The following is a 12,905-nucleotide window of genomic DNA, read 5'->3' as shown; positions in this document are numbered from 1 at the left end:
TCTCTCTAATTTAAAAACATATTATTCTAATTTTTCCCTTGATGTCAGTGAGGATGGGGTAATGAAGGTGCTGATTCAGAAATACAGAGCATGGTCTGTGTCCCAATGCATTATTTCTCAAAGAAAAGATATCTAGTTGTCAGGAATCCACTTCAAAGGAAATTTAGATTCATGTTGTGATTTCTTCATAATATGAATTTGAAAATGTTGTCAGTTGGGTCACTTGCCACTTTTCCTAAGATGAGGAAATCTTTTATCTTCAAATGGCTGAAGTGGGTAGTCATTTCCTAAATAAATACCCATTTCAATGGGTAGGCAGTTCTGGAATAAAAAGCAATTTTGTTAGATAAAATTGACCAGTTGCAACTCCTGGAATGTAATTTCTATCTCTTTGAGAAGACTAGTGTTTGTTTTTTGCTTTTGTTTTTCCAAACTGGGGACCTCACTCATTTTGGGAAAATCAAACAGTCATATTTAATAAAATTATTTATTTATGATAAGCTTGTAAAAAATGGCAAGTTCTTCTCAGTTAACTTCACACACACACACACACACACACACACACACACACACCCTTTTTTTTCCCCCTTCAGAAAGTGGTAAAAATATTACTCCATCAAATCACACATTAGAGAATCATTTAGAAACTTGTCTTATTAAATCCTTAGCTTCTGACATAACCCCATTGAAGGAAAATAATTTTGCTTTTTAGCAAAAATTTATCTATTTGTCCCTTCTTCTTTTAAAAAAATGGCATCTGTATATTCATTAAGACAATATAGCTCCTTCTTAACTTAAATAACAGAGACTTAGGATGGAAGGGGACTCAGGAGGGGACAGGGAGACATGTTCTTTGTTCATAGGGAGCACTGTCCTAATAAATCATCTTTTTTCATGTTTCACAGTCCTTTGAGGGTAACAACAACTATGATACACCTGAGCTTCGAACTTTCCCTCCTCTATCCACCCGATTTATCAGGATCTATCCAGAGAGAGCCACTCATGGAGGACTAGGGCTAAGAATGGAGCTGCTGGGTTGTGAAGTGGAAGGTAATGAACTACATTTTTCAGAGAGTTCTACTTGGTTGGGTTTGTTTTTTTCCTTTTCGTGTTTTCATGTGTTCCCACTGGAGCTTACACCAACCATCACCTTTTCTCATCAAAGAGTGATGCTGCTGCCATATTTCTGTGACAGCCATTTCTGTACAAAGGTCCAGGAAAGCCATTCATCCACTAGAATGCTACCAGAATTATATATAATTATAACGTAATTGCAACAATGAAATTATATGGGAAGGATTTTCCTTTAATAATCTCTGATGTGTTGCAGTTTTCTATACTTTGAAAACATTTTTCTCTCATTAATCTTTATCAATTCAGTGTTCAGTGTTCAGAAATACTGTGCTCTACCTCTATACCTCATAAAATACTATTAATTATTAATATATTAAGCTCTATTTTTAGGCCTCTTTCGGGGTTCCCATGCTTTTTAAATATTTATACCATGTTCATTTGTGCCACAAATTTTCGATGGTTCCACTAAAATAAAAGGAAGAAAACTTTAAGGATAGTTTCAGAGAAAATGAGAAAGGTTTCTATGAATTGATGCAGAATAAGGTGAGAAGAACCATGACAATAATTTATATATTAACAATATCACAAAGACAAACAACTTTGAAAAACTTGGGAACTCTGAGTCACATAATAATCATCTTCAACTCCAGAGAAGCCATGATGAATCATGTTCCCCAGGGCTTTCTGAAAGAAAGATGTTAGACTCATCTTATAGATCACAACATTTTTTGGACTTAGCCAGTGTGAAAATTTGTTTTATTTTGCTTTAACAATACATATTTATGTTACATTTTATATATCTGTATGTATGTTATTTTCCATATAACATATATATGTTATATATAATAACATATTTTTAAATATGATAGGGGTCTATATTTCTTTCTTTCTCATTGGGTAGGAAGAGAGAAGATGGGAAGGAGAAAAGGTGCAAATAATTTGAAAATAATAAAATTTAATCCTTTAAAAAGGAATTTCTTAATAGCCTAGTATAGTGCCTGACACATAAGTACTTAGTAAATGTTTATTCATTGATTGATAATAGAAAGACTCTCCTATTGTCAGAACAAAACAAATTATTAAATGAGAGTACCTATTGCATACAAGGAGACACTGTCTCAAAAATACCAAGTTCTATTTATATGACATGATGCTCTCAAGAAGCTTACAATCTAATTGGCTATGTAGTGATATATTTAGAAAGTAACTACTTAATTTGAAAAGGTTAGAGTGAACTGTGAGCTCAACATGAGTCCCTAATATAACTGAATAATGAAAAATGTTAATAAGTTATCTTGGGCTGCATCCATGGAAGCAGGAAGGATATTCAGAAGGAGGTGGATTTTATAGTTGTGCTCTGCTCTAGTTGTATCATTTATGGAATATTATATTTAGTTTAGGAAAAGCACTGGATAGTTGGAAGTGCTCCAGAAAAGAGTAACTAGAATGACAGTGATGGTGAAGAGAACTAGAATCCATAACACATGAAGACTGGTTGAAGATAATGGAGATGTTTAGCCTAAAGAAGAGCATACTTAGGGAATCCATTATAGTGGTCTTTGGTATTTAAAAGACTGTCGTTTGGAAGAAGGATTAGACTTGTTCTATCTCTTCCAAAAAAGAGAACTAAGGACAGTAAGTAGAATTACAGAGAAAGCTATTTTAACTCAGCATTAAAGAGAATTCCCTGACAATGAGTACTATCCAGAAATAGGATGAGATGTCTTCAGTGCAGCAGGTTTTCTTGTCACTGAAAGCTTTTACACAGAGTTAAATTAGAATCGGGCAATGAATTTTCAGTGAATGAACAGTGATTGGAAATATTGTCAAAGGAGTTCTTGATCAAGTGCAGTAACCTCTCAGGTCTTCTCCAACTCTGAGTTTTTGTGGTTCTCATGGAGAAATAGATGTGAAAATGTATATCTTGCATCTTTATAAAGATGCTGTATCTGTTATTATCATCATCATCATCATCATCATCATCATCATCATCATCAGTTGGGAGACACAGTGGGGCCAAGCAAAGTTAAGATAAAGTCTATGTAACAGCATCTGATTACATTTTTAGTAATAAAATACAATGGTTTCTGATAAAAACGTTGCAAAGTAGAATGAAGGTTTCTTGCTGTATAAATATTAATTTGGTTCATTTAACTACCCTATGACTTTTTAATCTATGCACAGTCCAAGTCACCTCAAGACTGACCAATTCATAAACTCAAAAGTTTAACTCAAGATTAACTGAGGAGAATGGTTTTTGCTAGCATTTCTATTTATTATGACTAATACTAACATGTCAGCAACCAAACATTAAACTATTAAACCTATACTCGGACTATTCCTGAAGAATGCCTTTTTAAAAAATACATCTTTCTTTTGGTTTCCAAAAGTATTTGGTTCTTGAGCTAATCAAATATAATTACATTCCTGGGCAAATTAAACGCCATAAAAATATACATGTGCTTGGTTCCATCAATTCACTACTACTGAATAATTCATAGCAACTTTTCTATGGATTTATTTAAAACAAGTCCATTATCTCCCTTTTTAACATTGTAGCTATGTTCCTATATTTGTAGCATCACCCCAGGCCATTGTATTATCTTAATGCTTTCAACACAGATCTCAGTTAACCATGTCTAAGGGATTTTCCCTAGGATATAGGTTTTGTAGGTTTGAGAATATGCTGGGATTAGGCAAATTGGATTGTAGATGGATTTATACACCAAAAGTAATAAGGAATAGAGTTCACTGGGTAAACGGTTCTGCTGTTATGATATAATTCTTTATCTCTGATTCTGGAAAGGAAAGCTGATTTGGCAATTGAGGTGAATGCAATGGATAGAAAGATTGAATTGTGTAGTAGTTTTCCAATATGAAGTAATGGAGCATGTTGGTCATAGGATTTGCTGTGAGTTTCAAGAACTCACAAGATAGGGAAATTCACTTTAGAGCCTCAGATTCCAAATCTATAAAATGAGAGAGTTGGATTAGATGAACTCCTAAAATCCTTTCTATGAATATATGTATCTATATATACACATATATGTCATCTGTGTGTATAATATCCATGTGTATACACATGTATAGACAGGTCTACATACATGTATATATGAGCATTTATATTCGCATATATGCACATATAGATATTATTACATATAAAGACATAGAGACAGACAGACAAAGAGAAAGGAAGAAGAAAAAATCAAAATTGTTAGCACATGAAGCCTTCCCCTATACTGCCTTCTTCTCTTTTTCTTCCATATTGATTTTTTTAATTCATCTTGCTCATTTTATGGAGAAGGAAGCAGACTTAGAGAAATCAAGTCTTGCTCATATCAATTCAAACCCAACTCATTCAATGTTTACTAGTTTAATTGAATCCCATGTAAATTATATCTTGTTTCTTGTAAATCAGTCCACAAGCATTTGTTTAGCACCAGCTATATACTATTAACTCAGAGAATAGAAGGGTAATATAAATTTTGTCCCTAACTTTAAATCTTTGGGAGAAAACCAAATTCATGCAAAAAGAACAGGAGAATGGTCCATGACTGCATTTGGTCAGGTAGCAAATTAGTTTAATCTTCTATACTTCCTCACTGAGGTCTTAATGCAACCAAGGGAGTTCCTCTCCCATCAGAATTTGAACCACACCCCCTGTGAGCATTCATGAAAGCCAGGGTGTTGACATAAACTAGAGAGAGGAATAAACAGTGTCTAAAATATTTAATAGCAGCAGTTCTAACACAGTAGGATAGCATCATGGAAATCTGGAATTATCAAGGGCTTTCCTGTGTTGATTATATTGACTCAATGATACCCCAGAGAAGAACATAGCTGAAATAAAGCAGTAAATAGTGTATGCATTATCTATATTTTATCTTTTCCTATGGATAGGAATCAGGCCTTTTTCATCTTTCAATCCCCCTGAGTTCTTAGCATAGAGCCTTGCGCATAATGAGAGATCCGGAAATGTTGGTTGGATGTTAAGTGAACGAAATTGTTGGTGTATATGTTTGGAGATTGGAGGAAGCTGGAGCTTAACTCCATTTGTCATTACTCTGCAAAGTACTTAATCACAATAACAAACAGTGTCAGATTTTTATTGGGAAGGCAGCAGTTACCAGAACATTTCCACTGGCCAGAAGCTGTGAGAGAACAGATCCCCTCCCCACCCCCTTTGGCTACAGCTTGTCTGGCTTTCAAACTTCAATGAAAATGTACAATATCTCAAGTCTTGTAAAGTGAAATGTAATACTGGAAACTGTAAAATATTAAACAGACTGAAAAAATGAATAACAGGCTGGGGGGAAAATGTACTGAACTAAATTTAAAGGAATTTTTGCTTGTTAGCTACCTTTCAACTGCAAACTCAAAGATATGAAGATACCTACCAACCTTGGAATGTAGTTCTATGAAAATTAGCCCCCAAAATGATTCCAAAATACCTTAAGATGACTCCTCTCATGTACCTGGCTACCTGGTCCAAATAGAGAGATTATATATTATTATAAAATATGTGAAAAGGCTTTCTTAGGGAAAAGTTCATAAAATTTTTAGGGGAAAAATAGAGTTAATTGGGAGTATGGGGAAGCCATTTGGGAAAAGGAAAATTATGTTGAGTATTGAATAAATTTATAAAATGTGAATTATGTGAATGGAGTCATGACAGGAGTTTCTCCAGCACCTCAAAATGAATCAGGAAAAAAGTCAGTCAAAATATGTCTCCTTGATGTTCTTAATTCTTATGTATGAATAGTTAGTAAGAATTGAGGCCTCTGTAATAAGGAGCTGTCTATAGAGAATATAATTGATCCAATTCCTATTTGCTAACTTAGTACAGATATAGATTAGATACTCAAACTAAGCATTCCATGATGCCTTGAGAGAAAGAATCAAATAGGAAAAACAAGATATATCTTATATTAATCACCAGACTAGAGTTTTCTTCCCAAATATTGGCAAGTTGAATTGTTATAGGCTGAAAGACATGTTTTAGTCATATCAGATCATAACCCTTGGGTCTTATTTCAGCACCTACAGCTGGACCAACCACTCCTAATGGGAATCCAGTGGATGAATGTGATGATGACCAGGCCAACTGTCACAGTGGAACAGGTGATGACTTCCAACTGACAGGTGCAGAAACCATCTTCATTTCATTGCAACACCAATTAGCTCATATCATGGTCATCTCCAACTAATATCTAATATTCCATTAGTAGAAGGGCATCAAAACCCCATTTTTATAACATTGATGATAACAAACTTTATCAGTAATTTGCGTTATATTTCTCAAATCACCTACCAAGAATTTGCTTTAAAAACCTATTATAATATTTTCAACCAGTTTCATGTACACCAATAGGAATTTATCTGTAGGTATACTCTGCTCCTCCCTCCGGAGTAAAACATACACACACACATACACAACTTCAGAATGTTTATTTTCATGTTCCAATGAATTCAAAATTTAAGAATTTTTTATAACGTAGAGATTCATTATCCAGCTTACCTAATCCTCTAAAAAGGGGGAATGATATTAAAGTATGACTAATATTAGGGATTTGTGTTTTTTAAATAAGGTCTTTCAGGTAGAGGGATGCTAAAAAATTTCTATACTGATTTACAAAGGATGTATTCCCTTCACTGTCAAGTTTACAATCTACTTGTACTAAGTGCAGTTACTTAGTAATACAAAGTATCACCTAATTATATTCTATGTAAGAGAGAGGGATGGGGAGAGAGAGATATCGAACTTCTCAGTCTAGTTGGAATAGCAGAGGAAATATGAGGCAAGTGGGGAAACATGATTACACTATTTGGAAGTTATCCAAGGCACTAGGGTATTCACCCTATTGCTACAAAAGATACCATGGGGTTTTTAATACTGCCCAGGTCATAATGCAGTTTCACATATCAGCTGAATCTCATTTTGAGAATCCCAAACCTCAGAGATTAAATATGAGTGCTTATATAAAGGTTTGCATCTTTACACAGCAGGGATGTAGAAAACCCACATAAGTAATTTCCACTGACTATATTGAAGGCCACAGTATGGGGAGTGTCAGGATGGGTACATGTTGTTGGCTAAATTGTTTTTCCAAGATCTCATAATATATTTCCCAAAGCACCTTGCCAATGACTTCATAATCTCTCCTTCTGTTTTTTTTTTTTTTTTCACTAATAAAGTGATAAGGAAGAATCCCATGCTGGAGCTAGAATGAGGGGGGAAGGAAATCGAGAGCTGTAAAGGGAATTAGAAAGTTCTAAAAAACTAAACCGAGTAGTGTCACCACTCTCCTAATTTCTATACTAGTCATCTCTTGAGTGTGCCGTTAATGAAATCTGTATATCCCAATAAAAAATTCTGTATATCCCATTTATTGTCTATGTCCATAAACTATAGAAAAGGTTTTATTAATGTTAGAGTAGTAATAATTGTTTCCTATTTAAAATGTCCCATAGAAAACCCTCGAGCAGATGCAAAAGCAGAGTACCATTTTTATAAACAGCATTCTGCAATTTTTCATAATTTCCTGTAAATATTACACTACAGATAGCAGACTTTTATTGAAGCAAAGCCTATATTCATATCAAAATTCCTCATGAAAAGACCTGACTGCAGCAATCATTGTATATTCCCGTCATACAGCAATTCTTTTCTTTATAACCCACTAAAGTGGTCAGTTGGTATTGATTAGAAACAAAGCTTCAGTTTTACTGTTGATATCAGAATAACTAACCTCCTTGCTTTCACATTCATTCATGACTGAACCAATTGAAAGTAAAGTCTTTGAATAAAATCAGGCAAGTATGTTAGCCTGGAGCAAATCGTGTATGGCATACAGTTGCAAACAGTGAAAATAGGGCATTTGTAGTGGAAACACTGGCAACCCTTTAACCATTCAAGAGCATGTATGATCAGTAGTGGTCTAAATTACTCCTTGTAGAAATAGATAAATAAGTGCACTCTGTATTTTTTTCCAAGTCCCATTAAGGCCAAATGTTGCCTTCAGTAATCGCTGTTTCAGGTCTCAAGGATTTTGTAAGTACATTCATAAAAACAGTAAGAACATCTGGACACATGTTGGTGCCTGGGGTATGAACACGGCTCTGCTGGCAGCAGGCGGGGAGATATAAGAAAGTGCTTTTGCCCTAGTCATCAAAGGCTTCCTTCATGCCCACTCTCCCAAGTGTCTTGTTAATATACAAGCTGAGATGAAGTTGTCATTTGAAAACATCTTTTGTTTTATTCAACTGCCCTTTCTCCCCTTTCTGGAAAAATACTTGCTATAAGCAAATGTTCACTAGGAGTGATAATGTCATCTAACCCGTGGAACTTCCCCCTTGTCCAACTAAAACACATGGCTCCCGTACCTAAGAGTCATCCTGAACCTTCTTTTTAAACCCCTCCAACAGGACTTTCAGTGTGGCGCATCAAACTTTGGATATTCAGTGTCACGAAGCCAAATCAAATCCTTCTCGCTCTAACACTGATTGGCGGGAACATAGAAATTAGGGTCTATTCATCCTAATCAATGCTCTCATTAGAGTTTTTTTTAAGTTATTTTGCACAGCTGAGGTTGATTTCATTTTTGTTCCTGTCATGACCTATTTGTATGGAGTTGGGGGGACGAGTTTTATAGCAGAGTGCCCACTCCTTAAGGAATACATCGAGTTCCAGGTGAATTTCTATGAAATGCATGCAAATGAGGACAAATTCTGCTCTTTCATACATTCTTGCCAAGGTGAAATTCACCCCAGAAATAACTCATTTGCAAATGCCTTTGGAGTCATTAGATAATACAATTGACTTCAAAGGCACCAGGAGTCTGATTTTTACTTTGGAGCTCTGTATCTACCTGAAAGCAGGATTTGGCTCCCAACCTACAGCACGCGTGTAAAACTGATAATGCATATCAGTTTTTTAAAGTGAATTTTCACCTTGAATCTTTATTCCATAGGGCCACGGGTAACATAATGCTAATGTTCCCTGGCCTATCTCCAATTCTGCCATTACAGACTCACCTCCTTAACCCATAATACATATAATTCTTTCTTTCCATCGAGGCTTTGTTCATGGGTGACCGCACATCCAGCAGGTTTACTGGGGGGGAGAGTGGAGCATGACTTGTTACTGCTGCTGATTATCTCAGAATTCTTAAGAACATTCCAAGGGCAGGACTGCCTGTGTCTGATTCACACTCTGGATGTGTAACATGTGTCCTATGCTTCCTTGTTCCATGTGTAAATGGAATATCAGTGGGAGCTCCGTGTGTAGGGCTAGGGCCCAGCTGGAGCTGGAGGGTATTGTCATCATCAGCTGTAACAACCACAAACATTTATTGAGTATATACTACGTGCCAGGCACATAAGGCGAGAGACTTATCCTGAGTCATAATAACTTCTGTCTTCTGGTTGGGCTCCTACCTAGCCCATTCATCTATTTCAAGACTCCCCCAACCATTGTTACCATTGTTCATTCTCTCTCTCTCTCTCTCTCTCTCTCTCTCTCTCTCTCTCTCTCTCTCTCTCTTTCACTCTCTCTCTCTCTCTCTCTCTCTCTCTCTCTCTCCTCTCTCTCTCTCTTCTCTCTCTCTCTCTCTCTGTCTCTCTCTCTCTCTATCTCTCTTTGTGTGTCTCTCTCTCTGTCTCTCTCTCTGTCTCTTTCTCTCTGTCTCTTTCTTTGTCTCTCTCTTTCCTTTTCTGTCTCTCTCTGTCTCTGTCTGTGTGTGTGTGTCTTTTTCTCCCTCCCTCCTTCCCTCCCTCTCTCTCTCTCTCTCCCGTTCTCTCTTTCTTTCACACACACATGCACACATTCAGTCTATCTAATACTTTGCATGTGAGATGACAGGTGAATTAACGTGGCTGACAAGCATGCTAATAAAGAAATATTGTTCTTAAATATCTACCAGTATGTATTATGTAAAATGCTACATAATTGTAAGACTAGAATGAGAATAAAGGAAAAGAGAAGTAAGAGCTAAAGAAATCGACCAGTGAAGAGCCAAAAGAAGCCTTCTCCTGCTTAGAGTTTGTCCTTTGATGAGAAATTTCATTGTTTAATATTGATTGAAGACCTACGATATACTTAGTACTTCTTCTTCTCTCCTGTAGGCAGCTGTATTTCTAAGGACAATGAGAAAGATTTCTCCTCTTCTTTTTCCCTGTAGTCATCCAACTTGACATGAACTGGGCTTTAGAAAAAATAAACTTTATCACCAGAAAAGAAAGACATGGTAGCTAACATGAACCCCCTTAAAGCAAGGCAAAGGGAGCTCGTCTAAAACTATCTTTGAGATCAAAGAGCTAAAATACTTGGAGATCATTTCCAAGTAGAGAAAACTAGGTCAAGTTTAATCCCAAATTATCAAGGACATCCAGAAATCAACGCTTTCTACTATATGTTACTTCCATGACTTGTTTCTTCTATGGATTTCAAGTCATTAGTCCTGTTATAAAATCTCATATGGAACTATGTTTTTATAAAGAATCTGCTAGGAAAAAATAATGGTTGATGTTTTAATTAATCACTTGCTGATGTGTATAGCAAGTTCAGTTTTACAAAGCATTTTCCTCACAAAAATGCTGTTAAATAGTCCAAATATTATTATTCTTGGGATAAGAGAAGAAACCAAGACTCAATCAATAAAAAATTTTCAAGTGTCAGGCACTCTGCTAAGTACTGAGGATACAAAAACAACAATGAGACATCCCTGCCTGAAAGGAGTTTATGAGTTATTAATTGAAAGTAACTCCCCTAGGGGTCACATATCTGATCAAGATTGCAACCAGGATTCAAATCCAGATCCTTCTGACTCTGCTCCTCCTTTGATTTTTGTCTTGTTTTCAGCGTACCCCAGATCTCCCTAAAATCTGTGTAGTGTGTACTCTGACCTATTTGTGGGTGACTTTATATGTTGAAATTCAGAAAGCTAAAATTTAGACTTGTGTGCATGCATATGTATGCAAAAGCAAGACAGGGACAGAAATAGAAGAACAGACAGAGACCTAGGGATGGAGATATACCAATAGCTACACGCATAGTATGTATAGATGCTCACAACGTGCCATTTAAATGCATTTAAATATATCATCGCTCATCTGCGATGTTTCCCCCCTGCTCACTGCTTGCTTTGTGCTCTCTCCTCCAGGCGGTACGACCATCCTGACCACAGAGAAACCGACAGTCATAGAAAGCACCATACAGTCAGGTAGGGCGTTCTTTGCCTTGTCTGTTTACAGCATGGCGGGCTCCCCGGGCCCCCGCAGCGCATAGGAAGGGCTCCCTTCTCCACTCTGACGTCCCCTAAAAGTCCCCGCAGGAGAGAAGCAGCATCTGGTCTCCAAGCACCAAACCGTAAATGTGTTTTTCTTCCCCTTTCATCCACATGTACATGCAGCAGAGCCGGAGATTTCCTTGCCCACGAGCCCCTGCCAAATGGTGACAATCCCAGCTCTCCACCAGAGGAACTGACTAACATACTTTGTTTAAACGCAGTGGTCTAGGACATGGGCTGTGTTTGCAAACTGCGGGGAGAGGGAGCCTCGCAGGCAGCAGCAGCCCGACTGTTTATTTTCCTCAAGATGCTGCAAAACCAAGAGAGGCAAAGTTTGTCAGCTCTGCCTGCCGCAGAGTTGGCAGTCTTACAGTAACATTTCCAGTGGGCCGGTGGGCGGCCCGCAAAAACGGGGCGCAGGAAACCACCGCTATAAACGTGTACAGGAAAGGAAGCACTCCAGGGAGCCCGGGGCAGCACCTCCTCATCCTTGTATTAATAGAAAAGCTAATGACTCCAAAAGTCTTTCGGTGGCTATTTATCAGAGCTTAACCACACTCTAGGGTTACGGCCTTTTTTTCCCCCTTTCTTTCTTTTTTCTTTTTTTTTTTTTTTTTTTTTTTAAGTATTTTGTGCAGTTCTTCCTCACAGACACACACCAAAGGAAAACAATCAGTGCTGGCAAGCAGCAGTTTTTAAATACTCTAAAGTTAATCATTATGGTTAAGGTGAGCGGGTCAGTTTTTCAGTTTCTCCCATTTCCTTTATTAAAGCACAATCGTCCATGGCCGCCACAGTAATTTATTAACGGGGCATGTGGTGTATATCAATGTTTCCTCAACAGTCCGGCACCGTCAAGCCAAGCCGAAAGCAGAAAGGGTTGGCTTAATTAGTATGCTTCCTTAAGGAACACTGTCACTGTTGACCTGATTAGGCAGCAAAACAAACTTCCTGAAGTTGAACTTAACCCCTAAATCTCCCTGTTGGGCGGTCAGGTTGACTGACATTCTCCTTGAAGCCTCCAAGTCCAAACTCTTCTTGATATTTCAGAATAAAAGTAAGGGAGAACCCCGGGGGAATTCTTATATTGTTTAGTTTCTTTCTGATGGCCCCTTCCTCCCTACTTCGCCTGAGTTGAATATCTATCTGTTCTGAGTGAATATCTATCTGTATGATTCTCTTAGTAGTCAACACAGGCTTTAAGTAGCGTAGTAATATGAAATACTAAGAAAATACAGCCAAGTCTCCACTATAGGAGCTAATGAGAAAGGAAATAGGAAATATAACCGAATGTCCATTAGGTGCATGAATAGGGGAAACAAATAGGATCAATTAAATGAAGTCTTGATAATTGCCTTCAATGCTTTAGTCATTCCTTTCAGTTTTCCACTCAGTTGGCACAATTATCAAATCTGCAATGAAATTGTGCTATCAGTTTAATTTCCTGTTCTATCTTCTTCCCCACCTTCTGCTAGAGATGCTCCCACCTGGCTGTGCTAATACATCCGATTAGACAGTCTCTCCACTGATGTAGCTCCCAGCACT

General features: G+C 37.2%; 1 protein-coding gene and 1 long non-coding RNA gene across 10 annotated transcripts in view; one reads left to right on the top strand and one right to left on the bottom strand.

Annotated features, from left to right (window-relative positions):
- LOC127564563 (uncharacterized) overlaps window positions 1-12,905 on the bottom strand; it is a 262,634-nt gene that overhangs the window by 4,587 nt on the left and 245,142 nt on the right. The gene's annotated exons all lie outside the window — the stretch shown is intronic.
- NRP1 (neuropilin 1) overlaps window positions 1-12,905 on the top strand; it is a 177,603-nt gene that overhangs the window by 143,755 nt on the left and 20,943 nt on the right. For 3 of the 5 annotated variants that reach the window (XM_052001164.1, XM_052001165.1, XM_052001166.1), the window contains 3 exons: window positions 906-1,050; window positions 6,112-6,216; window positions 11,235-11,294. In XM_052001164.1, coding sequence (XP_051857124.1) covers window positions 906-1,050; window positions 6,112-6,216; window positions 11,235-11,294 — 310 coding nt within the window. The remainder of the gene's footprint in view (window positions 1-905; window positions 1,051-6,111; window positions 6,217-11,234; window positions 11,295-12,905) is intronic. The other 2 variants (XM_052001167.1, XM_052001168.1) reach the window with 1 other exon arrangement.

Source organism: Antechinus flavipes, chromosome 5 (genome assembly GCF_016432865.1).
Source record: "Antechinus flavipes isolate AdamAnt ecotype Samford, QLD, Australia chromosome 5, AdamAnt_v2, whole genome shotgun sequence".
Taxonomy (NCBI): Eukaryota; Metazoa; Chordata; class Mammalia; order Dasyuromorphia; family Dasyuridae; genus Antechinus; species Antechinus flavipes.
This window is presented reverse-complemented; position numbering and strand designations above follow the sequence as displayed.